Raw genomic sequence first — 18,717 nt, 5'->3', positions numbered from 1 at the left:
CATTTTTGGGCTATTGCTTGCGGACTGAAGCATGTTCGCTATCTGGGCTGAAGCGAGTTCAGGGGCAGCCTGGACCGCTAGGCTGCCCTCGTACTTCCGAACGAGCTAAAGTTTTTGGCTTGCTGTGTGATCGCTTACAGAGGGATGCCGCCTTGGCTGCACAGTAGTGCATCTACCGGACAATGTGGTTATCAAAGTGTTCCACTTGACGATGACGACGATGGCATAACTTGCGCAGCGCGCCGATGCATTAAAAGCGACGGCGTTGGCTATGCGATGGCTATGTTCGAGATGGGAAGAATTTCCCTGCCAGTCATCTGAGCGAGCCGTCTCCATTAATGTTCACGATGCTTACCACGTATTGCGCGCCGTCGGCAAGTTGCGCCTGCCAGGCGATACGTGCTGACATCCAGGTCTCGAGGAATCGGGTACCGTGTACGCCTCGAAGCTAAGCTGTTCAAACTTATCTGTGTTCACGCTCAGCTGAGCCATTGGCGTAAAGACGCAAGACCAACATGTAGGACTTGCGTGGAATCGCATTGTTCGTTGCGCGTAGAACGTGTAGCAGCTGTACGCAACGTATGCCTCAAATTTGACATCATGCCAGATACCATCTGGTCCGTTATAGCCGTCGACTCGGTTGACGTTGAATGGCGGTGGCTCGTTCTTGGTCTATGAAATGGTATCAGTCACCTTGGTGATCGCTCGTAGAAGTCCAGCACTCGCCGGGTGGACACCCTTGGGCGAGACCGTCACGGTGCCCGTCATCTCCCAAACGATGGGCACAGCCGTAGTAGGAGCGAGGCATCCTCCGACCACTGATACGCTACGATTTAGTCAGGGTCATACTTGAAAAAAACAGCTGGCGTTCTCTGATAGGTGTAAGTCATTGAGGGCGGCAAGGGTATTGCGAAGTGTAGTGAGATCATGCAGGACACGATAGCAAGGGTTTGAAGGGGTCCTGAGGGTCTCATCGTGTTGCTGAGCTTGCTGTGGAACTGGAAAGGAAGAAACGCCAACGTCGAGGAGGAAAAGCGATGCGATAGGATTGCCCTTGTCGTCATCGTTATAGGAGATAAGGAACCCTTGATACGCGTAACGTCGCAGCCGGCAAAGTACCCTCATCCCCCGCAGACTCGGATGTGGTCAAGTTCGCTGAATTGACGCATTGCCACTCTCGGCTGGCATTGGAGGGCTGAGTAGAATGAGCACCCGACGAGAGAAATCCGAGATGCTCGGACAGAGCACGCGACAAGCCGTTGTTCAATTTGAACGGCGAAACGTATTTGCTACTGCCGGCACCCTTCGAGGTGTATGTGAACGAGTTTTCATGCGTGCATCGGCCTGATCTGGCCGCTGCACAATCGTCGAAAGAGCAGCAGCGCCTCATACCGATGCATTGATAGCGAAAGAGTCGGCTATGCGATAGCTATGTTCGATACTGGGAATATAAGCCTGTTTGTCGCTTCAACGAGGCTTAGCATGTGTGATCGAAGCGCTTACAGAGAGTTCTCTGCTGGCGTCACCGTGCGTTTGCCTGGCGACACATTTCGACAGCCGGGTCTAGAGAAGTCAGGCAAGGTAAAAGCCTCGAAGCTGAGTTCTTCGAAGCGATCTGTGCTTTCGCTTAGCTGACTGATCATGCCTGAAAAAGGGAGAGACTGACATGTGGGACTTGCGTGGAATCGCACCGTTCGCTGCGCAAAAAATGTATAGCAGCCATACGCGATGTACGCCTCAAACATGACATCGTGCCAGATTTCGTCCGTCTGAGTCTTTGCAGCAACCCTCTTCACGTTGAAGGGCGGTCCAGGAACTTTGGTCTGCACTCTGAAGTCAGCCGTGATGCGGTCGCCTCCCGAGACCATTGCACTTGCAGCAGTAATCTGAGTGGGCGAGACCGTGATGGTACCCGACATGTCCCAGACGATGGCTCTAGGCGCAGCATAAGGGATGGCACTACCACGCACTGAATGAGGCAAGGTGTATCAGCGAGGGTCTGAGCGATCTCTGGAGCTGCTTTCTTGCGTAGCTGTACGTCTTTGAGGTCGGCAGAGGTATTGCGGAGAGGGTCGAGACCAGGCAGAGCAGAATGGCGATGGTATTGGGCGCCATGTGAGATCGAGAGCGATGCTTTGGTTGGCCAGAGGAGTCGAGAAGAGTAGGGAGCACAGAACGAAGTGGAGGAGTCGCGCGACGGAATCATAAGGGCGATTTATGTCGTCAAGGCTGGGTCATTTGGTCTGCTATGAAAGATCACGACGGTGTGCTGGGTTGTCATCCTGTCTGTAGACTTGATGTGTGCGCTCAATCAGCACACCTGACAGAGTTGAGAGAAGCGCTATTTGGCCGAGACGAGCGCACGCGCTACATCGCGCCCTCTGTGATCCATGCTCTGCTGAGACTCGGCAGATGCCTCGATACGACGGGTAGATGCATCCAAAGCTGACATCTACTCGTCATCATAGCCGGAAAGGCTCTCGTCTCTCGGTCTCCGTGGTACTGTTGCGCGGCATGAGCGACTGATCCCTCCCATCCGCGCTGAGGGGCTCACATGGGTAGCTCGTCGGTACTCGGTCCGGCGTCTGATAGCCAAAGTAGGTACGCCTGATGGGCGGCACCGTCAGGACTGCGATGGGCCCAACGGCGCCGATGATGATGCTGTAGAAAATCGCAGGATTCTCGTGCGCATTGCGTTGCTGCAGCGCCCTCTTCAGCGTCATCGCACTCTGCGTCCTGTGCACTCACCAGGCTGCGGTATGTCCTGGCGAAAGGTCCAAAGAGAGTGCTCGCCATGCCGTCGCAAGCCTGCGCTCGAGTGCGGCTTCCTCTTTTGAGGCTCTTTTGCGACGCGCTGCTGCTTGCTGTTCAACGTTCGATAGCCGGAGCTGCCCAAGGAAGCCATACATACATAGATACATGGACACCGATAGCGCACTGCTGGCTTGGCTGAGACAAGCTACACGGAGCGACATTGATGAGCTCAGCGATCTGGCAGATGGTCATGCACTCAATGCGCTCCTTCTGCGCCTCGACTTGCAGCCATACCAATTCAGAGCCTACGGGAACGAACCCTCACGAGAGTCCTATGCCAAGCTTAAGGCGGTGTTTGACTGCCTCGTTGCCTTTCTCAGCAACGAGCTTTCATGGATCTTGAACGAATTCGAGCCAGACGTAGAAGCGGCAGCGAAAGGGAACGCGACAGCGCTCAGCCAATTGGCTTCGTTGGCTCTGGCCTGCTCTGTCCAGTCGAGGTCCGCACAGCAGCACGTAGAGATTATACAATCGCTCGATGAAGACAGTCAGAATGCGCTCAAAAGCGCCATAGAGGCGATCATGGCCCATCTATCGCTGAAGCCAGGCGCGCCCAACAGCCCATCGCCTTCTGCTTTGCCCGTCCTTTTGGGCACTCAGCAGTCTCGCGCGATGGACAGTCTACGCGAGGACCATGATGCTTTACTTCTCGAACACGACAACCTCAGCAAGGAGCTCGCCGAAGTCAGAGAGACGGCAGAAACGATTGCGCGAACGCGGTCGAACGAGGACGAAAGAGCGAGAAGCAAAATATTGGCTGCAGAAGCAGAGATTGCCGCATTGGCGATCAAGCTTGCTGCTGAAAGTCAGACAACCGCAGATCTCAACAAGCGTGTCTCTGAATTGGCAGACAAGGCTGCTCGAGCAGATAAGCTTCAAGACGAGCTGGACGAGAATCGCGCTGCTCGGACTCAGCTCGTAAAGCAAGAGGCAGCGCTCGCGACACTGCGAGCACACTTGTCGAAAGCCAACGAACTTGCTGCCAAGGCGAAGGCGAATGAAGGCGCTGCACAAACTCTTCGGGAAGAGCAAGATAGAAACGATGCCTCTCGTGCGACCGGCCAGCGAACCCGTGAGGCGCTCGACAGTATGACAATACAGCTCCGCATAGAGACAGCTCGTAACGAGACGCTAGCGAACGAGGTCTCGGCGCTCAGGGGAGAGCTGGAGGCCATGACCGTGCGCAAGACACAAGCAGAGACCGAAGCGCAGCAAGCAACGGCGCGATTGCTTTCGCTCGACACGCAGCCACCCAGTCCGTCCCATCCGACCTGGCAAGGCAACAACGCACTAGGCGCAGAGCTCGCCCTTGCTTCACATTCTCTCCGACCCGCTCGGAGCTTTTCTGGTTCATCAGATGTTGCCGTTGACTTCAGCCTGAAGAATGACCAGCTAGATCAACTTCGGCGAGAATGCTTGCAACAACGACAAGCTCGACTGGCAGCTGAGAAAGTGCTCGAAATCATTAGCAGTGGTACATCAACTCATGGCGATGGGTGCGCATGGAACTCTTCGATGGTGACTAGCTGACGAGAAGGGGGTAGAGCGGAAGCCAACGAAGCGCTTCGGTATCGACTCACTAGCAAAGTCGCCGAAGCCGACAGGTCTGACGAGGCTACCGATAGTGAGCTGCGTGCGAGGATAGGGACTCTGACGGACCAGTTGAACGACCTGTTGCTCGATAAGCTGGAAGTGTCGGAATCGTCTTCGCGTCTAAAGGATCGTCTGCTTGATCTGCAAAGGTACATAGCATGTTTTCACGCTGCTCTACTGCTGACCATGGCGAGCAGCAATGATGACGCAGTTACGCTGAAGATGAAGACTGTCCAGCTCGAAGAGCAGCTCAAGCAAGCAAAGATCGAGAAACGGCAGATGATCGAAACCTGGCATCGCATGGCACTTCGTCATGTGCAATCTGTCAGCGCGGAGCCCACAGCAAGTTGGCTGTCGCAGCAACGCCAGCTACTGTAGCCTCAAGGTCTAAGCTGTCGAGCAGTAAGCTCCTAGGAGCCTTTGCGTCGGTTCCGCAGCACAAAGGGCAGACGGGACTCGAGGCTGAAAATCGTCATGCAATCTGGCTATGCATCACCCTCGTCTAGCAGCTATCGACCTGGTCACTGATCTGCTAACAGAACAATGCGGTGGCAAGTTCTTCAATCGCGTCTAAAGGAGGTGCTCAAGGGTCAATCTCGCGGAATTTGCGGCGGAGTATCATACACTAGACTAGCAGTAGAAACAATTCAAGACGCCCGTATCGCATCGAGTATCGACTCGTAGCGCACGCAGGAGCAGCCTGATCCCGTTTCGATCGCGAGAGAACCTCGAAGTCATGATCGGTCATCGATGGCTTCGGGAATTTTTGTACATGTCGGAATGCGGCACAACGTCATCTACAATTCGGCCGCTCTGGAAATTGCGCTCGCTCAATTCATCAAAGGAAGCACAAGAAGGGTTCATACCGCAAATACACCAGCATGCAAGGCAGAGAGGCACGGACGGAGGAACTCTTCAAAATTCATTACTCCCTCCCGCTCTGTCTCACACATCCCCTGGCAATCTTGCCGCCCTTCTTCACGGCTCAATTCCAGACGATGGCTGTATCGTACGCCAATCGCGAGTGCGGCCGTCCCGTCAGACTTGAAGAGATTGCTGCAGCTGTCCAAGGTATGTCGCCCCTTGCTTCTGTGCTTCGTCTGGCTGATCCAAGCTCGAGACAGCGTTCCAGGCCAGATTTGACGCTCTCAATCGCTGGCTCGAAAGCCACCCCGAGTACCTTTCGCAGGCCGGCCTGACACTCATCACGGTGAGAGAACGCTGGCGTCATATTGCGACCATGGAAACCCAAGGCCATGGCCTTAGCTTGGTCAATTTCGGACTCAGGCTGAAGCCTGCTCACATTCGCGCCCTTGCTCGTCCTGGCGAGCGAAGCTCGGGCAAGGGCATCAAATGCCACCAATACACCCTGGCAGCCATTGCAATCCAGTACTACGAAGAATCGAATGATTTCTTCGAACAAGCTCAGCTTCGTATGCCTGAATGGCTCAACAGATTCCAGCTAGAGCATCGCGGCAATGTCAACTGCGTAAATTGCGGCGAGCAGGCTGGTACGGAATGTACCGCATGCCTCTGCGCAAAGCACTGTACCAGCGCCGATCGCGCCCGCCTTCGTGTCACAAGCGACTGTGCTGTACATGATGTAGACTTGACGCATGGATGCTAGACTCGTAGCAACTGCATCGAGCTCGTCAACACTTGCTAACGAGATCTTGAGTACGACTTGACGAGCCACTCGAAGCGCCGGCATACAAGACACACTGCCTCGAGCGCGCTGCCGCTACGTCTAGACGGTAGTCATACTTGATGGGTTCATGCACAGATCCATGATCCCCTCTCGCTTGCTCGAAAGATATTCTGACGTGCTTGACTTGACGCGGTCTTTGGCCTGAATGAGATCCAAGGGCCGTCAGGGTTTTTTTTTGCTCGCTCGCGGGAGATCAGAGCAGAACAGTGCTGGTACCGCCACCCACAGTGGCAACTGGCGGTGAGCTCAATCATCATTGATTGCCGCCAAGCATATGAACGTCGCATGCATCGGCTAGGCCGACAGCAGGGGCAAACAATAGAGCGTTCCGGACTTGATCTCGTTCTGACCGACATGAGGCTGAGACCGTAGCGTCATTGGTCAAGCTGCGGTAACTTGTACTTTTGAGAGAGGGAGCCTCAGACAGTCAGACTATGAGGACGAAATTGTTGCGCTTAGCGCCAGCCCTGACCTCTCGCCTCGGCCAGGCTGTAGTGTTGCCTGCCTGAGTCCGGCGAAATAGCCAATGCGTCAGCTTGGCGCTATCATGCTGTCGTATCCTTGCAAAGCCAAGGGTTGCCAAGATTGCCTCGAAGCGTGGAGAGTTAAGGTATCGCGAGTTCTCTAGGCACGGTAGAGGCAGGACGATAAAGAGCAAGCCATTGTCTCTCAAGAGCCTATGAGCACGTCTGACCATATCGGCTCTCGCTTTGATGTCGCCGACGAAGTTGATGACAAGCGAGAGACAGATCATGTCGAACTTATCTTCTTGCTTGTCCGTCTCTGGCGGAAAGGTAAGGAAATCTCCCTTGATGACATGGTCAGCGCGAGGATTCAGGTCGAGATAAGTCACGTCCAGCCAGGTAGACTGTTTAGCGTAGGCGGTGCCTTCTATGGCGCCGACGTCGAGCACTCTCATTGAGATCTTGCCTTGAAGCTCGATGAGCTGCTTGACGGACCATTTGGCCGTCTGGCCGCCCTTGGTTTTGTCGCTACCCTGCAGCGAACTGTCTTGATACGTCGCCAAGCCGCCAAGCTCTTCTTGCTCTGCCTTGAGCTGAGCACGCACGATGGCGTCAGTCTCACGAGCTAGGCGCTTTTCGAGAGCGTGGTAGCGAGCGATGAGTTGAGATGTTGGCGTGACTTTGACTTTGTCGTCTGTGCGCTTGCTGCGCTTCTTTGCACGCATGGTCACGAGCAGAAGCTCGTGAACGCTGCGACGGAGGACGGGTCGACTGCTGCCAGGTAGGCAGGCCGGCAGGTGGCGACGCGATCAGCTAGCTAGCTGCTCATCTCAGTCGAAGGGCCAATGCCACGACTCATATGGCGCTCAACCTAGCCAGATCAGTGCTTCAACGACGCACGACCATCTCTCTACCACCGACGCGGCTATTGGCCACCGTCACATCGCCTCAAAAGCGGGTCAACATCGTCGAGGTCGGCGCTCGCGACGGCCTCCAGAACGAGCAGCAACCGGTGTCCATAGACACGCGAGTCGAGCTCATCAGCCGATTGGTCCACTCAGGTTTGAAGACGATCGAAGGCGGCGCCTTTGTATCGCCCAAATGGGTTCCTCAGATGAAAGATAGCCATCTCGTGCTTGAGCAGCTCCCTCGTCAGCCTCAACTACGCTACCCTGTCCTCACGCCCAACCTCAAAGCGCTCGAAAACTTTGTGCAGACGAACAGTCAGTCATCCACCGATGAGATCTGCATCTTCCTTGCCGTCTCGAATGGCTTCAATAGGGCCAACATCAATCGCACGACCCCTCAAGCAATCGATGACGCCGCTCAAGTTACTCAAAGAGGTCTCGAGCTCGGTTTGAGAGTACGAGGTTACCTCTCGACTGCTGTGGGGTGCCCCTTCGAGGGTGTCATTGCCCCAGAAGCGACCCGAGCACTCGCTAAACAGATTGACGCCATGGGTTGCTACCAAGTCGTATTGTCAGATACAATAGGCGTCGGGACGCCGCTCTCATTCGACGCCATGTTCGAAGCCGTCCTGAAAGATGTGCCGGTCGAGAAGCTCGCTGTGCACTGTCACGACACCTATGGAACGGCCATTGCCAATATTGTTACCTCTCTTGACGTAAGCATCGACAGCGCTTTCCGTTCGTTGGCGACGCTAAGTAGGACATGCAGCATGGCGTGAGAACGATCGATAGCTCTGTGGCAGGCCTCGGTGGATGTCCATATGCGCCGGGCGCAACTGGCAATGTTGCGACAGAGGATGTGCTCTTTCTGTTGGAAGGCATGGGCTACCAGACTGGCGTCAATTTGCAATCAGTAGCAGAAACAGGCGCTTGGATCAGTCAGAAGCTCGGCCGACGAGCCAGTCGAGCAGGCAATGCCACACTAGCAGCACTCAGGCGCGCTGCCAAGCTGTAGCCTCAGCAGCTGGTCTGCTGCCATTGGAAATCTGCGACGGCTCAGCCGAAACCTTGGTTGTCCGGGCTTCACGTGCTGCGACAACCAATCTGAAGTCATATCGACGGCCTCGCTTGCAGAATTGTGTTTGCATCGCTTTCATCGTTCATTTCAGCCACGTCAAAGCCTCTGAGCAGTATTGTAGCTCTTCAAGAATGCTCGGACGACAAAGCAAGCCGCTTGTCACGCTGGTCGTGGCCCTTGCTGCCCTCATCTCCCAAGCTCTGGCAAGCCCTGGCGTCGCGGCGATGGCGCTACAGCTCATGACTCGCTACAGATGGTCAATGCTGTCACATGTGGCCAACTTCCAAAAGATGAATGCGGATTCGCGCCGAAGCTCTGCGGGTATGTTTGGTTGGTCCATCGTCGAAGTCGCTACAGCTGACATGAAGTCAGATGGAACGCAGCCTTGGGCTGCTTTCAGCTTCCATGCGCCCCCAATTGCAGCTCGTAGCGATGTCAAAGACCCAATGCAACGATAGTTACCGGCCGTACAGCAGTCGCTCGTAAGCAGCACGCGGACAGGAGCCAGCTGATCAACCGAATGAGTGCGATGCCGAGGCGGTCGCATCGCTGATATTCCCATCGTTGATGTTGATTTCTCGGAATGCGGATCCCGGTTATACGTACATTACGTGGCCATGGTGGCAATCCTTTTTCTCGGCAGTTCCACTCAGACTACAGCTACTGTTGAACAACTCAAAGTCGGATCACGCCATATCGGGTCAAGCATCAACAGCACTCAAGATGCGATCGACAATGATTCCAGCCGCACTTGTGGCTCTCTTTGCCGTGCAGACTCTGGCAAGCGCCTTTTTCATGATCTCAGTGGTTTGCTCATGTGACAAGGCAGGCGACCGTGTGCCATGACTACAACCACGAAGGCAGGTATCGGCCGCACCCTTGGTATCTTGCTGACCCAGTCGATGCACAGAATGCCTCCAATGGCCAGAATATTGTGGCTGGAACGCCGCACTTGGTTGTATCGTCCAACTCTGCTCGCCCAACTGCAAGCCGTAGCGATGTCGAGCAAGCCATTGCATCAAGAGCCTTGCGATGCTACTCGTCAGGGCTGAGCGCCGCCTGACGCTGCGCTGCGGGCAACATTCAGGCGATGCTGAGACTTGTAGCGGCGCGTCGCTGTGGTACAGCCTCAAGTCCATGCCTAACATCCTCGCTTGCTCTCCTGACTGCGCAGGTTAGCCACAGGTTGCTCCTCAGAGCGCTCCATCCGTCGCAAACATAGGCATACATCGGCCAGAGAAGATACAACCTGCAAAATGCAATCCAGCAGCATCCTTGTCGCCTTCGTAGCTTTGTTCGTGGCCCAGACTTCGGCACGTCCTCGTGTTTGCCAGTCCAGCAAACTTTGTCTAATAAAGGCATAACAGGCTTTCTACTGCGCCGACTACAATCACGAGGGTTGGCAGCACCCCTCGCTCTGTGAATTCGCTGATCGAAGCGGACAGACTGTCTCCAATGGCCGCAATCCTGTGGCTGGAATGCCGCGATCGGTTGCCTCTTGCTCCCGTGCTCGCCCAACTGCAAGCCTTAGAGATGTCGAGCACCCAATGCATCGATAGCTGTCATGGCAACAGATCTGTTCGCATGCTAACACTCCAGGAGACCATCAGAGAGCAGTCTCGAGGCAACTGCAGGTTTGCCGCTCGTTGTGACGACCGTTCACAATGGTTACCAATTAAGTGTAGCAATATCCGTCGTCCTCTGAATCCTCTTCAACCGCCTTTTCTCAGCGTACTTTAGACCGACAAGTAGATCACAAGACAAGAAGCAAGACAAGACCGGAGCTAAAAGATGCAATTCTCAATTGTCCTCGCTGCTCTCACTGCCCTGTTCGTCGCTCAGACTTCGGCGAGTATGCTCTTGACAACGTCAGAAAATTGCTAATGTCTCTGTGCAGGCTAGCTTCTGCCACAACTACAATCGCGATGGTATGCACTGATCTCATACAAGTCGTCGCGCTCACTCGATCGTTCGTTAGAGTGCCTCCAGTACCCGGCGTTCTGCGGATGGAACGCTGCACTTGGTTGCATCGAGCTTCCTTGCTTTGGCAACTGCAAGTGATAATGATGTCGAGCGCTAAATGCATCGATCGCCACCGTGTTGACGAAGATCTGTACTGCAGGAGAATCCATGCTCTGACGCAAGAAGGCTGAAACGAGCGCAACGCCGAGTCGAGTCGAGTGCACAGCTCAGCTGACATGCTGACAAACTCATAGCAAGCTTTCGACAGACAAACAGCGAATAAACGAGTCCAAGCTTCAAGATGCAATTCTCCATCATTCTCCCTACTGCTATGGTCCTCTCCGCCGCCCAACACTCGGTTGCTGCGCCCCTTGACAATGGCGAGAATCTCGTAAAGCGAATTCAGTACTGTAACGACAATGATCACGATCGTGCGTGCAAACTTCTGTCGTTCTGATCGCGCTGACTCGGATGTTGCCCAGAATGTCTGCGCGAGTACAAGTATTGCGGCTGGGTCGCCGCACTGGGTTGCTTCCAGCTTCCGTGCTATCCCAACTGCAAGCCTTAGGCTTGGCGCCTTGCTCGCGCAGCCTGTTAGGTCTGCCATTGTACCGGACGGATGCACCTGTGGTGGATGTCGCTGTATTGTCCTGCTCTCTTGGAGTTGCGTCTGTAGCGTGATTGGTAAGCGCCCAAGGCAGTGCCGATGGTGCCCAAACAAAGCTTGTGAGGCTCTACAAGATGCATACAGCTATAGCAACATCAGATGACTAAGCAAAAAGGCGTGAATGAGTGGCGGAACTAATCGAGCAGAGGCGTGCGCTCATTGTTGGTCTGCCTCGAAGAGTCTGCAGACTCTTCAACAGGCACAAGCACGGCATTGGCTGCTGCAGTCGGACGGGGTACGTCTGTGATGGATGTGCGGCAGACAGGGCAAACTCGCTTGGTCTGCAAGAGCCAGGGATCGACTTCGACTTGATGGAACAGGTGACCACAAGGCAATACTCGCACTGCTTCGCCGACTTCGAAGTCGCACAAGCAGATGCTGCACTCGCGCTGGCCAAAGATACGCTTACGAGCTGCGGGCGTGAGTGAGGCTGCAGAGACGGCCTGGAGAGGCGCTGAAGATCCGCTTGCCTCTGGCGACGCATCTTGCAGCGAGGCGTCGTCTTCATGTGCTGCCGTGGTCGGTCGAAGCAGTACGTAAGTCTTTGCGTCGTGGAGCACTGTTCTCGCACGAAGGCCTATCCTTGCAAGCCAGCTCGTCGGCGTCGCGTGACTCTTGAGGACTTCGGCAGTAGACAGGCCTTCGCGCTCCGCCTTTTCAAGGTCATCGTCGAGATGCTCGGACCACAAGATGCAAGGTAGTGATTCGACGGCGTGCTTGGGCGCTCGGTCCTGTCTTCTGCGCCGGGCGACCCTGACGCGATGCAGACCGAGGGTGAGAAGGGTGAGAACTGACGGCAAGAAGAGTAAGAGGAGGCACAGATCCATCAAGGGCCAGTCGAAAGCTTGATCTGCGCAAGGTCAATAGCAATCAGATCACACATACTCCTGACGGTCATCCAGACTGACCTTGCGACATGACGATGGCAAGTCCGCGATCTGCTGTGGCGTTAGCGGTGTGAGACGTCGCATCGCTGGCCTGGACAAGCGTCGACTGATCGGCAAAGGCTACGCCAAGCTCAGAATTCGGGTGATCGAGGTACTCCTGGTAGAGTCGCCTAAGGTCGCTGTAAGACTCTGCGGAGACAAAGGCTGATGGGATGATGATATCGTGAGCGTCTGGACCCCACATGCCGACGAGCGAGCTTCCGCTACCGAGCAGAGGACTATTGTGAGGTGCACTGTCGCCGATGAGAGCGCCCACGGCGCCTAAGCTTTGGGCGCGTCTGACCTTGTCCGCAAAGGAGCATTTACCGCGCAGAATGAGTGCTATGAACTGAACGGTCTCGTCGGTGTCAGTGCCATTGTCTCTTCGATGATGCACGGTGTTGATGGCGTCGTCAAAGTCATCGTTATTCCCTCTGCCATCTCGATTGGGCTGGGCATCCTCACAGGCGTAATCGCGTTCCTGACTGAGTTCATCTGCTTCGTCCATGCCTGCTTGACGTGCGGCAAGCGAGGAGATGGGCAAAAGGTAACCTCTGAGGCCTTGTTCATCAGAGATGTGCGCTCCAAAGGAGGCCGGCCGCGATCGGTAGTAAGCGTCCGTGGAGACGACATAGACTGTCGATTCTGACCAGCCCGAGGCGAACGATCCCCATGTGAGCCTGCCGCTGCCAGCTGTGCCGTTGTTAGACCGCCAGCCGACGGTGTCGCCGATCCAGTGACCTATCTTATCGAGCACGCCACCATGACTGCGCTGGCCGTCGTGTCCACGACCGGGCTGATCGCGCACAGGTGTGCCATCAGACTCGCCAGGCAAGATCCCTAGCAGTATGATGGCTCCAAAGACGAGCACGGGAAAGATCCAGCCTCGGCGTGACGATGCTCGGCGGGGTTCCAGGGACTCATCGTCGACGTGTTCAATCGGGGCGTAGTCTCTGCCGGGCGCCTCTGCTGGCGTCGGATCAACAGATGACATCTGCCGCTGTTCGATCGACTCAAAGCGGAAGCAGTCTGCGGCGACGGGTGCGGTGCGGTGCGGTGTCGAGTCGAATCGGTTCACGAACAATTTCGGAGTGACGCGGCTTGCTTTGCTGACCCGGCTCGCCAATCAACGACTGTGCCTTTGACTCCCTACAAGATGTTCGCAGCGCCATCTTCACTGCCCGGACAGACCTGGGCAGAGGCTGGACCGTCTCATGCTCACACAGACGCGATACAACGTACTCAGTCGGTCTTGAAGAGGCCATACTGATCTACATGCTGATCTCATTCGCCGGCCCACAGACAGCCCATCGTGACAGGTACATCCGTCCTGGGTGTCAAGTTCGATGGCGGTGTCATCCTGGCGGCCGATACATTGGGTACGCGCCCATCGTAGACTGCCACCCGGCGCTGACGCGAGCCTTGCAGCGTCATATGGCTCACTCGCTCGATTCGACGATGTGCAGCGACTTCATCCTGTCGGCCCGCACACTTGCATAGCAGCGGGCGGCGACATGTCGGACTTCCAACAGCTACAGCATATGCTCGATGGACTCATGTCAGTCCATGCAAGGCTTGAAGTGTTGAGCACGCGACTGATCTCATCACCATGCGCAGGCGAGAGGAGCGGCTGCAAGATGATGGTTCGACCTTGACGACTGCCCAGATCTACGAGTGGCTCAGCAGGGTCATGTACGGCCGTCGATCAAAGTTTGATCCTCTCTGGAACTCCCTCCTTGTCGCTGGCATCGAAAACGATCAGCCGTGAGCCTTCTTGTGCCCATCACAGATGCTCTACTGATCCCTGAATACAGATTCCTGGGTTACGTAGACCTGCTCGGAACGACGTACAGCTCACCGACACTAGCGACTGGCTATGGCGCCTACATTGCTCAGCCGCTCCTGAGGAAAGCTTACGAAGACAAGCATGCGGCTGGCCAGAAGCTCACCAAGGACGACGCAGAGGCACTCTTGCGAAAGTGCATGAAGGTCCTCTTCTATCGAGACGCGCGCAGTCTCAACAAGGTCAGTCTCTCGTCTCCTCGCTGACCATTACTGACGTCCAAGGCAGTATCAATTCGCAGTCATCACCAAAGAGGGTGTCGAGATTTCAAAGCCAATGTCCTCAGATACCGAATGGGCCTTTGCCGAGCGCCTGAGAGGCTACGGTGCACAAGTCGAATGAGCGTTGTATGTGCCAATTGCATACGACGCATTCAGCTGCCGAGTGTAGACTGGCTTGCAATCATGTGGCTAGACAGCACTATCGCTGCTGCTGTTGCTGCGCAGCCTGCTGAATCATACGTGAGCGGATCTGCCTGGCAGAATCGGCGTTGTACTGCGCGGCTGGGCTCTGAGCGGCGAGTGCAGCTTGTTGCGCGGCTTGCTGCTGCATCGACGTTGCAAGCGCCGCCTGTTGCGTGGGCGTGAGGTTGGCAAGCGCTGCTGCCGATAAGCCTTGCTGAATCAGAGGAGAGGGCGAGTTCGGTCGGCTACTGCTTCCACCGCCGTTCGGAAGCGACACGGCGCTCTGTGCTGGTGACATCATCAGAGGTGGGCTCTGCTGGGATCCCGCGCTGCCTGGTCGCGGCTGCTGACCAGATGCTGCAGCGACGGCAAGTGACTGCCTGATCTGCTGCTGCTGGAGCGCACTCATCGGCCCTGGCGGCCGATTTTGAGGAACAACACCTGGCACTGCACCTGGCGTTCGTTGACCGGGCTGCATAAGCACATTGAAGTCAGCACCGAGCAAGGGACTAGCCAACATGTATCACTGACCGGCTGACCGGCTGCTGCCGCTGCAGCAGCGGCTTGCTGTTGAGCTACGGCCTGTTGAGCGGCAATTTGCTGGCGATGCGCGGCTTCTTGTATCAACTGTCGGCGGTGCTGCTCGTTCTTGTCGCGCTCGATCTTGACTTGCGTGACTTGCAATGGTGTCATTACGGCGCGCTGGGCAAGGGCGTGCGTCTCGTGCGCGGTGAGACTGACTTTGCGAGGCATATGTGCGCCTGTATCAAGCCAGCGACGTGAGCAGAGTGCGCAGCTATCGCGTGTCGAACGTACCTGGCCGAGCCGCAATAGCTTCTCGCCGCTTCGAGGTCTTACGCATTGCATCGTAGATGCTCAGGTGCCGCAACTTCTTACGAGAGCCTTCAAATTTGGTAGGCATCTTCTTTATGACCTTTGCAGTACCGTTCGACGTGATGGCGCCGGCCTGGGACGCAGACGTACTGGCAGCATCTGCTGACTGTGGTGCAGCTCCAGGTGTGCCGACTACTTCCGTATTGAGCATCGACGGCGCAGAAGCCGGACCGAATCGCTTGTTCCAACGATTATATACGTCCCATGCCTCTCGCTTGTCGCTATTGCTCTTCTTGCTGGTGCCATGAAACAGATCTGCGATGAGTTGCCAGTTGTTAACGTACTGCTTCGACAGTCCCAATAAGATCGAGTCATCTTCGTCTGTCCACTCGAATGCGCCTGTACGGTGCTCGTGGTTGGCTGGCGGTAGAGGTGCATTGACAGGGACAGCATGCACAATCTCTTTCGGCTTGCGGCCCGCAAAAGGACCAGATGGTAAGCTGGCAGGCTCGATGTGTGTCATCTCCAGCATTTCTGGCTCTATACCTGCACCTGGCCCGCAAAGCAGATCCCACGCAAGATTGCTCGACCATTTGCCAGGCTTCTGCAGATTGGTCCCGGGCTGTAAAGTACTTAGCAGAATCGGCTTGGAATCGACGCGCCTGCCAATATGGGAAATGCGAGAATAATGCGGCGAAGATTCGTCGAAACGTCGATCTATCCGGGTTACGCCGAGGTCTGAAGGCGTTTGTGGAATGGTGTATAGTGGCAGGTCAGGTAACAATGCGCTGATAGCTGATTGGCTGTCTTTAGAGCTCAGGTCGAGCTCGTCCACGCCGTTGAAGGAGGCGACATCGACGAGCGTGGACGTCTCGGGTATCTCGAAGAGAGGTTGTCTTATCATCACGATCTGACCAAAACTTGGACCGGTGTCTGTAGGTGCTGGTGGTGCTTCCGCGGGTACCTCAGGCACAGCAGCGGCCGCAGCGCGTGGCTCTGCACCATCGCTTGTCATGGGCTTGTCGACCTCCATCTCATCCTCGCCGTCCGCGTCTTCTGCGTCACCATCGGCATCGGCATCGCGATCTTCGGAAGCTGTCTGATTGCTGCCGGCCTCGAGGAGGGATGCATCAGCAGGCACGTCAAGCAGCATGCTCGTGACTTCGTCGGCAGATCCCGCTCGCACGCTTGGATCGCGGACTTTGACGCATAGCGTTGCTCGAGCTCCTGCCGGGTCGTATGTCTCGCCTGCTTGATGCCAAGCAACAACAGCTTGGGCGAGCATGTAGGACGTCGCGGCTTTCCAACGACGCTCCTCCTTGAAGTCAGTCTGAAGCCAGCGCATCTCTTCGAGCAAATAATCCCAGTGCGCCTTCGGCACGGCAGGTCCTCGCTGCTTCTTTGGCTGTCGTAGGCTCCATAGACCATCAGCTTTAAGCTGTTCGATCCTCTCTTGAGCTCGCAAAGCCCGCAGCTCGAAAAGGGCGACGTTCCAATCTGCCGTCAGAACGACTTTGGCGGGTCGATAGCGTCGGTCGAGATGACTGCCGATGGTCTTGTCGCCTGAGGGCGGCACTGGAGCTTTGTCACCAACCCCTGCCCCTCCGCCGCCAAAAGTGGCCATCGACTGTCCCATCTGGAAGCCAGTAGCGAGGCCCCTCACGCCAGCATGCGTCGCCCGCGCTAAACCAAATTTGAAGAGCTCCATGCCACCACTGAGTGGCGTGATTGTAAGAGCTGCTAGCGCTTCTGGACCGGCGGAAGCTCGACGATGGGTCGTACCTGGCGATACGGCGGTCGCAGCAGCAGAAGTAGAAGCTATGGGAGGGGCTATGCCTATGACCTGGGCAGGCGAAGCTGCTGACGCGCCCGGCTGTGCTGTATGGCGCAGCTGTTCTTTGACTCGCGCGGCCTCTTTGCCCTTCTGCTTGCTGCTACCAGGCGCGTTCGCAGCAAAGACGGCAAGATTGCCGATATGTAGCCGCTTATCTATAAGCTCATCTGGCAAAGGCGGGAAAAGAGGGGTGAAATGTACAGAGGCGCTGCTCGAGGCGATTGGCCTTGCTGTGGGCGGCGGCTGATCCGATATGGTCAGCGCTGCTGGCGAGACGGTGGCAGGCGGGGGTTGTGACGTTGCAGATCGCGAGCTCGATGCAGCGCCGGGAGTAGGCGCAGGCGCGGTGCGTGTGGCAGCAGTAGACGCGGTCTGAGTCGCGCTCGTTGTACTGCCTGCAGCCTGGGGCGCGCTGGAGCTCGCCGAGGGCGCGCGAGGGGCGGTATTCGTAGACCGCGGCACCACTGGACTTGTCGGCGGGGATGGGTCGAGCGGGGGAAGAACAAGCAAATTGAGGATCTCGTTGATGTCACTGTCTCGGCGTGAGATCACGCGGGACGAGACTGTGCGCTTGCATACGTACCTCTTGTTGGCCAGATGACGCTCGACGAAGGCTTGACATTGAGCTTGGACAAGCTCGACGGAGCTGGCAGTCCTGGGCGCCGGCCGAGTTGTTGTCGCCTTGTCGGCCTCATTTGTGCCTGACGCCTTGCTCGGAATCGAGCCTGCACCGAGCAGCTGGGGTGTCTTGAGATCGGCGATGAGATAGTAGCACTCTATCAAGAGCAGCCGTCTACGTTCGATCGAGGGTCTGGGAGAGATGAAAGAGCAGAGAGATGAGCGAGTGCACCTGCGGGCAAAATGATCACGAGAGCTGACATGATGGTCTCTTTGTAGTGTCTCTGCCTGAACTGCTCCCTCAGGCTCTCCATGAGCCCTTCATGGCTGGACTGCGCCATGCTGGGCGCCCAGGGCTTGACTTTCGAGTCGCTCTATGGCTGGCTGGGCTGGGCTTAGCTGCTGCAACCAGCGCGACGCCGGCAGCGGACAGTCGGTCGCTCCTTCGCCAGGCCTATCCGCCTTGACAATTCCCTTCAGCGTTTGCGAACTCGGATCATGGCCAGCGACGATCAGGTCATTGATTTTGCCGCAATGGGCTTGCCCGCTTCGTTTGGCGGTGCGGCCACCAAGCCTGCAAAAGTGCCTGCGCCCAAGACAAAGAGCGACAAGTCTACGAAGAAGCGCAAGATCGATTCGCACAACAGACAGGAGCATAGCAAGCGATCGACCCAGCATGCTGCAACGGGTGCTAATGGGATACAAGCTAGTGAGCACCGCTAGGCAGAATCTCCAATGACCGCGCTGATCTAAACGAGTCGTAGCACGAGGGCCGAAGGAAGCTTCAGTAGAGACGTCAGGGCATGGATCAGACAATGACACAGCTGAGGCAGCGGTGCAAGCTCAGGACAGCACAGCAACAACGCCAGCAGCGTCGACTTCTTCGAGCGCGACGACGTACTGGGACGCCTTTGTGATGCCGAGCATGACTGGAGATGCCTGGGCGCATCTGTCCTGACAAGAGAAGCCAGTCTCTGTCTATCCATATGAGCCTTCGATTTGAATACCGACAGAAGTGGTATAAAGATGCATAGGCTCGCTCAACAACATCAACTTGCTCCCAG

General features: G+C 56.1%; 13 protein-coding genes across 13 annotated transcripts; 7 read left to right on the top strand and 6 right to left on the bottom strand.

Annotated features, from left to right (window-relative positions):
* Positions 1 to 269: 269 nt before the first annotated feature.
* Positions 270 to 2,115, bottom strand: L969DRAFT_92451 (uncharacterized protein; the record flags this gene model as incomplete). The annotated part of the gene is made up of 10 exons (XM_014714361.1): positions 270 to 306; positions 356 to 467; positions 516 to 672; positions 727 to 818; positions 1,120 to 1,303; positions 1,393 to 1,441; positions 1,504 to 1,615; positions 1,667 to 1,823; positions 1,878 to 1,959; positions 2,039 to 2,115. 10 exons carry the CDS (start codon positions 2,113 to 2,115, stop codon positions 270 to 272), a joined length of 1,059 nt encoding a protein of 352 aa, XP_014569847.1.
* Positions 2,116 to 2,329: 214 nt separating this feature from the next.
* L969DRAFT_292552 (uncharacterized protein) lies at positions 2,330 to 3,137 on the bottom strand. Its single transcript, XM_014714360.1, has 5 exons — positions 3,049 to 3,137; positions 2,912 to 2,959; positions 2,749 to 2,857; positions 2,555 to 2,699; positions 2,330 to 2,502 (listed from the first exon to the last, which is right to left on the bottom strand). Exons 3-5 carry the CDS (start codon positions 2,794 to 2,796, stop codon positions 2,453 to 2,455), a joined length of 243 nt encoding a protein of 80 aa, XP_014569846.1. The 5' UTR covers positions 2,797 to 2,857; positions 2,912 to 2,959; positions 3,049 to 3,137; the 3' UTR covers positions 2,330 to 2,452.
* Positions 2,920 to 4,785, top strand: L969DRAFT_92449 (uncharacterized protein; the record flags this gene model as incomplete). The annotated part of the gene is made up of 3 exons (XM_014714359.1): positions 2,920 to 4,310; positions 4,359 to 4,556; positions 4,605 to 4,785. The coding sequence occupies 3 exons, from the start codon at positions 2,920 to 2,922 to the stop codon at positions 4,783 to 4,785; spliced, it is 1,770 nt and encodes a 589-aa protein (XP_014569845.1).
* A 503-nt stretch (positions 4,786 to 5,288) lies between these two features.
* Positions 5,289 to 6,034, top strand: L969DRAFT_92448 (uncharacterized protein; the record flags this gene model as incomplete). The annotated part of the gene is made up of 2 exons (XM_014714358.1): positions 5,289 to 5,478; positions 5,532 to 6,034. 2 exons carry the CDS (start codon positions 5,289 to 5,291, stop codon positions 6,032 to 6,034), a joined length of 693 nt encoding a protein of 230 aa, XP_014569844.1.
* Positions 6,035 to 6,059: 25 nt separating this feature from the next.
* Positions 6,060 to 6,471, bottom strand: L969DRAFT_92447 (uncharacterized protein; the record flags this gene model as incomplete). Its single annotated transcript, XM_014714357.1, has 2 exons — positions 6,060 to 6,297; positions 6,332 to 6,471. 2 exons carry the CDS (start codon positions 6,469 to 6,471, stop codon positions 6,060 to 6,062), a joined length of 378 nt encoding a protein of 125 aa, XP_014569843.1.
* A 71-nt stretch (positions 6,472 to 6,542) lies between these two features.
* On the bottom strand, positions 6,543 to 7,304 carry L969DRAFT_45021 (uncharacterized protein; the record flags this gene model as incomplete). The annotated part of the gene is made up of 1 exon (XM_014714356.1): positions 6,543 to 7,304. One exon carries the CDS (start codon positions 7,302 to 7,304, stop codon positions 6,543 to 6,545), a length of 762 nt encoding a protein of 253 aa, XP_014569842.1.
* A 134-nt stretch (positions 7,305 to 7,438) lies between these two features.
* Positions 7,439 to 9,023, top strand: L969DRAFT_92444 (uncharacterized protein; the record flags this gene model as incomplete). The annotated part of the gene is made up of 4 exons (XM_014714355.1): positions 7,439 to 8,203; positions 8,257 to 8,449; positions 8,503 to 8,886; positions 8,938 to 9,023. 4 exons carry the CDS (start codon positions 7,439 to 7,441, stop codon positions 9,021 to 9,023), a joined length of 1,428 nt encoding a protein of 475 aa, XP_014569841.1.
* Positions 9,024 to 9,132: 109 nt separating this feature from the next.
* On the top strand, positions 9,133 to 10,096 carry L969DRAFT_92443 (uncharacterized protein; the record flags this gene model as incomplete). The annotated part of the gene is made up of 6 exons (XM_014714354.1): positions 9,133 to 9,345; positions 9,395 to 9,425; positions 9,476 to 9,557; positions 9,740 to 9,878; positions 9,933 to 9,963; positions 10,011 to 10,096. The coding sequence occupies 6 exons, from the start codon at positions 9,133 to 9,135 to the stop codon at positions 10,094 to 10,096; spliced, it is 582 nt and encodes a 193-aa protein (XP_014569840.1).
* A 260-nt stretch (positions 10,097 to 10,356) lies between these two features.
* Positions 10,357 to 11,095, top strand: L969DRAFT_92442 (uncharacterized protein; the record flags this gene model as incomplete). Its single annotated transcript, XM_014714353.1, has 5 exons — positions 10,357 to 10,413; positions 10,463 to 10,493; positions 10,544 to 10,622; positions 10,822 to 10,958; positions 11,010 to 11,095. 5 exons carry the CDS (start codon positions 10,357 to 10,359, stop codon positions 11,093 to 11,095), a joined length of 390 nt encoding a protein of 129 aa, XP_014569839.1.
* A 233-nt stretch (positions 11,096 to 11,328) lies between these two features.
* On the bottom strand, positions 11,329 to 13,114 carry L969DRAFT_92441 (uncharacterized protein; the record flags this gene model as incomplete). The annotated part of the gene is made up of 2 exons (XM_014714352.1): positions 11,329 to 12,044; positions 12,103 to 13,114. 2 exons carry the CDS (start codon positions 13,112 to 13,114, stop codon positions 11,329 to 11,331), a joined length of 1,728 nt encoding a protein of 575 aa, XP_014569838.1.
* A 96-nt stretch (positions 13,115 to 13,210) lies between these two features.
* Positions 13,211 to 14,379, top strand: L969DRAFT_58091 (uncharacterized protein). The gene is made up of 6 exons (XM_014714351.1): positions 13,211 to 13,365; positions 13,423 to 13,499; positions 13,549 to 13,678; positions 13,738 to 13,884; positions 13,935 to 14,145; positions 14,192 to 14,379. The coding sequence occupies exons 1-6, from the start codon at positions 13,277 to 13,279 to the stop codon at positions 14,303 to 14,305; spliced, it is 768 nt and encodes a 255-aa protein (XP_014569837.1). The 5' UTR covers positions 13,211 to 13,276; the 3' UTR covers positions 14,306 to 14,379.
* Positions 14,380 to 14,383: 4 nt separating this feature from the next.
* L969DRAFT_92439 (uncharacterized protein) lies at positions 14,384 to 17,994 on the bottom strand (the record flags this gene model as incomplete). Its single annotated transcript, XM_014714350.1, has 5 exons — positions 14,384 to 14,839; positions 14,899 to 15,128; positions 15,184 to 17,567; positions 17,619 to 17,846; positions 17,915 to 17,994. 5 exons carry the CDS (start codon positions 17,992 to 17,994, stop codon positions 14,384 to 14,386), a joined length of 3,378 nt encoding a protein of 1,125 aa, XP_014569836.1.
* Positions 17,915 to 18,702, top strand: L969DRAFT_292811 (uncharacterized protein). The gene is made up of 2 exons (XM_014714349.1): positions 17,915 to 18,362; positions 18,418 to 18,702. The coding sequence occupies exons 1-2, from the start codon at positions 18,152 to 18,154 to the stop codon at positions 18,609 to 18,611; spliced, it is 405 nt and encodes a 134-aa protein (XP_014569835.1). The 5' UTR covers positions 17,915 to 18,151; the 3' UTR covers positions 18,612 to 18,702.
* The last annotated feature ends 15 nt before the right edge of the window (positions 18,703 to 18,717 follow it).

This window comes from Mixia osmundae, assembly GCF_000708205.1.
Source record: "Mixia osmundae IAM 14324 unplaced genomic scaffold scaffold_2, whole genome shotgun sequence".
Classification (NCBI taxonomy): Eukaryota; Fungi; Basidiomycota; class Mixiomycetes; order Mixiales; family Mixiaceae; genus Mixia; species Mixia osmundae.
This window is presented reverse-complemented; position numbering and strand designations above follow the sequence as displayed.

Bases quoted from the DNA above. Each gene is read 5' to 3' on its own strand.
- L969DRAFT_58091 (XM_014714351.1), top strand. From the start codon at position 13,277: ATGTTCGCAGCGCCATCTTCACTGCCCGGACAGACCTGGGCAGAGGCT. The intron at 13,885-13,934 runs GTGAGCCTTCTT...CCCTGAATACAG, and splicing joins GGCATCGAAAACGATCAGCC to ATTCCTGGGTTACGTAGACC. The intron at 14,146-14,191 runs GTCAGTCTCTCG...CGTCCAAGGCAG, and splicing joins ACGCGCGCAGTCTCAACAAG to TATCAATTCGCAGTCATCAC.
- L969DRAFT_292552 (XM_014714360.1), bottom strand. From the start codon at position 2,796: ATGGCGAGCACTCTCTTTGGACCTTTCGCCAGGACATACCGCAGCCTG. The intron at 2,700-2,748 runs GTGAGTGCACAG...AGGGCGCTGCAG, and splicing joins CCAGGACATACCGCAGCCTG to CAACGCAATGCGCACGAGAA. The intron at 2,503-2,554 runs GTGAGCCCCTCA...GCCGCGCAACAG, and splicing joins AGTACCGACGAGCTACCCAT to TACCACGGAGACCGAGAGAC.
- L969DRAFT_292811 (XM_014714349.1), top strand. From the start codon at position 18,152: ATGGCCAGCGACGATCAGGTCATTGATTTTGCCGCAATGGGCTTGCCC. The intron at 18,363-18,417 runs GTGAGCACCGCT...AACGAGTCGTAG, and splicing joins TGCTAATGGGATACAAGCTA to CACGAGGGCCGAAGGAAGCT.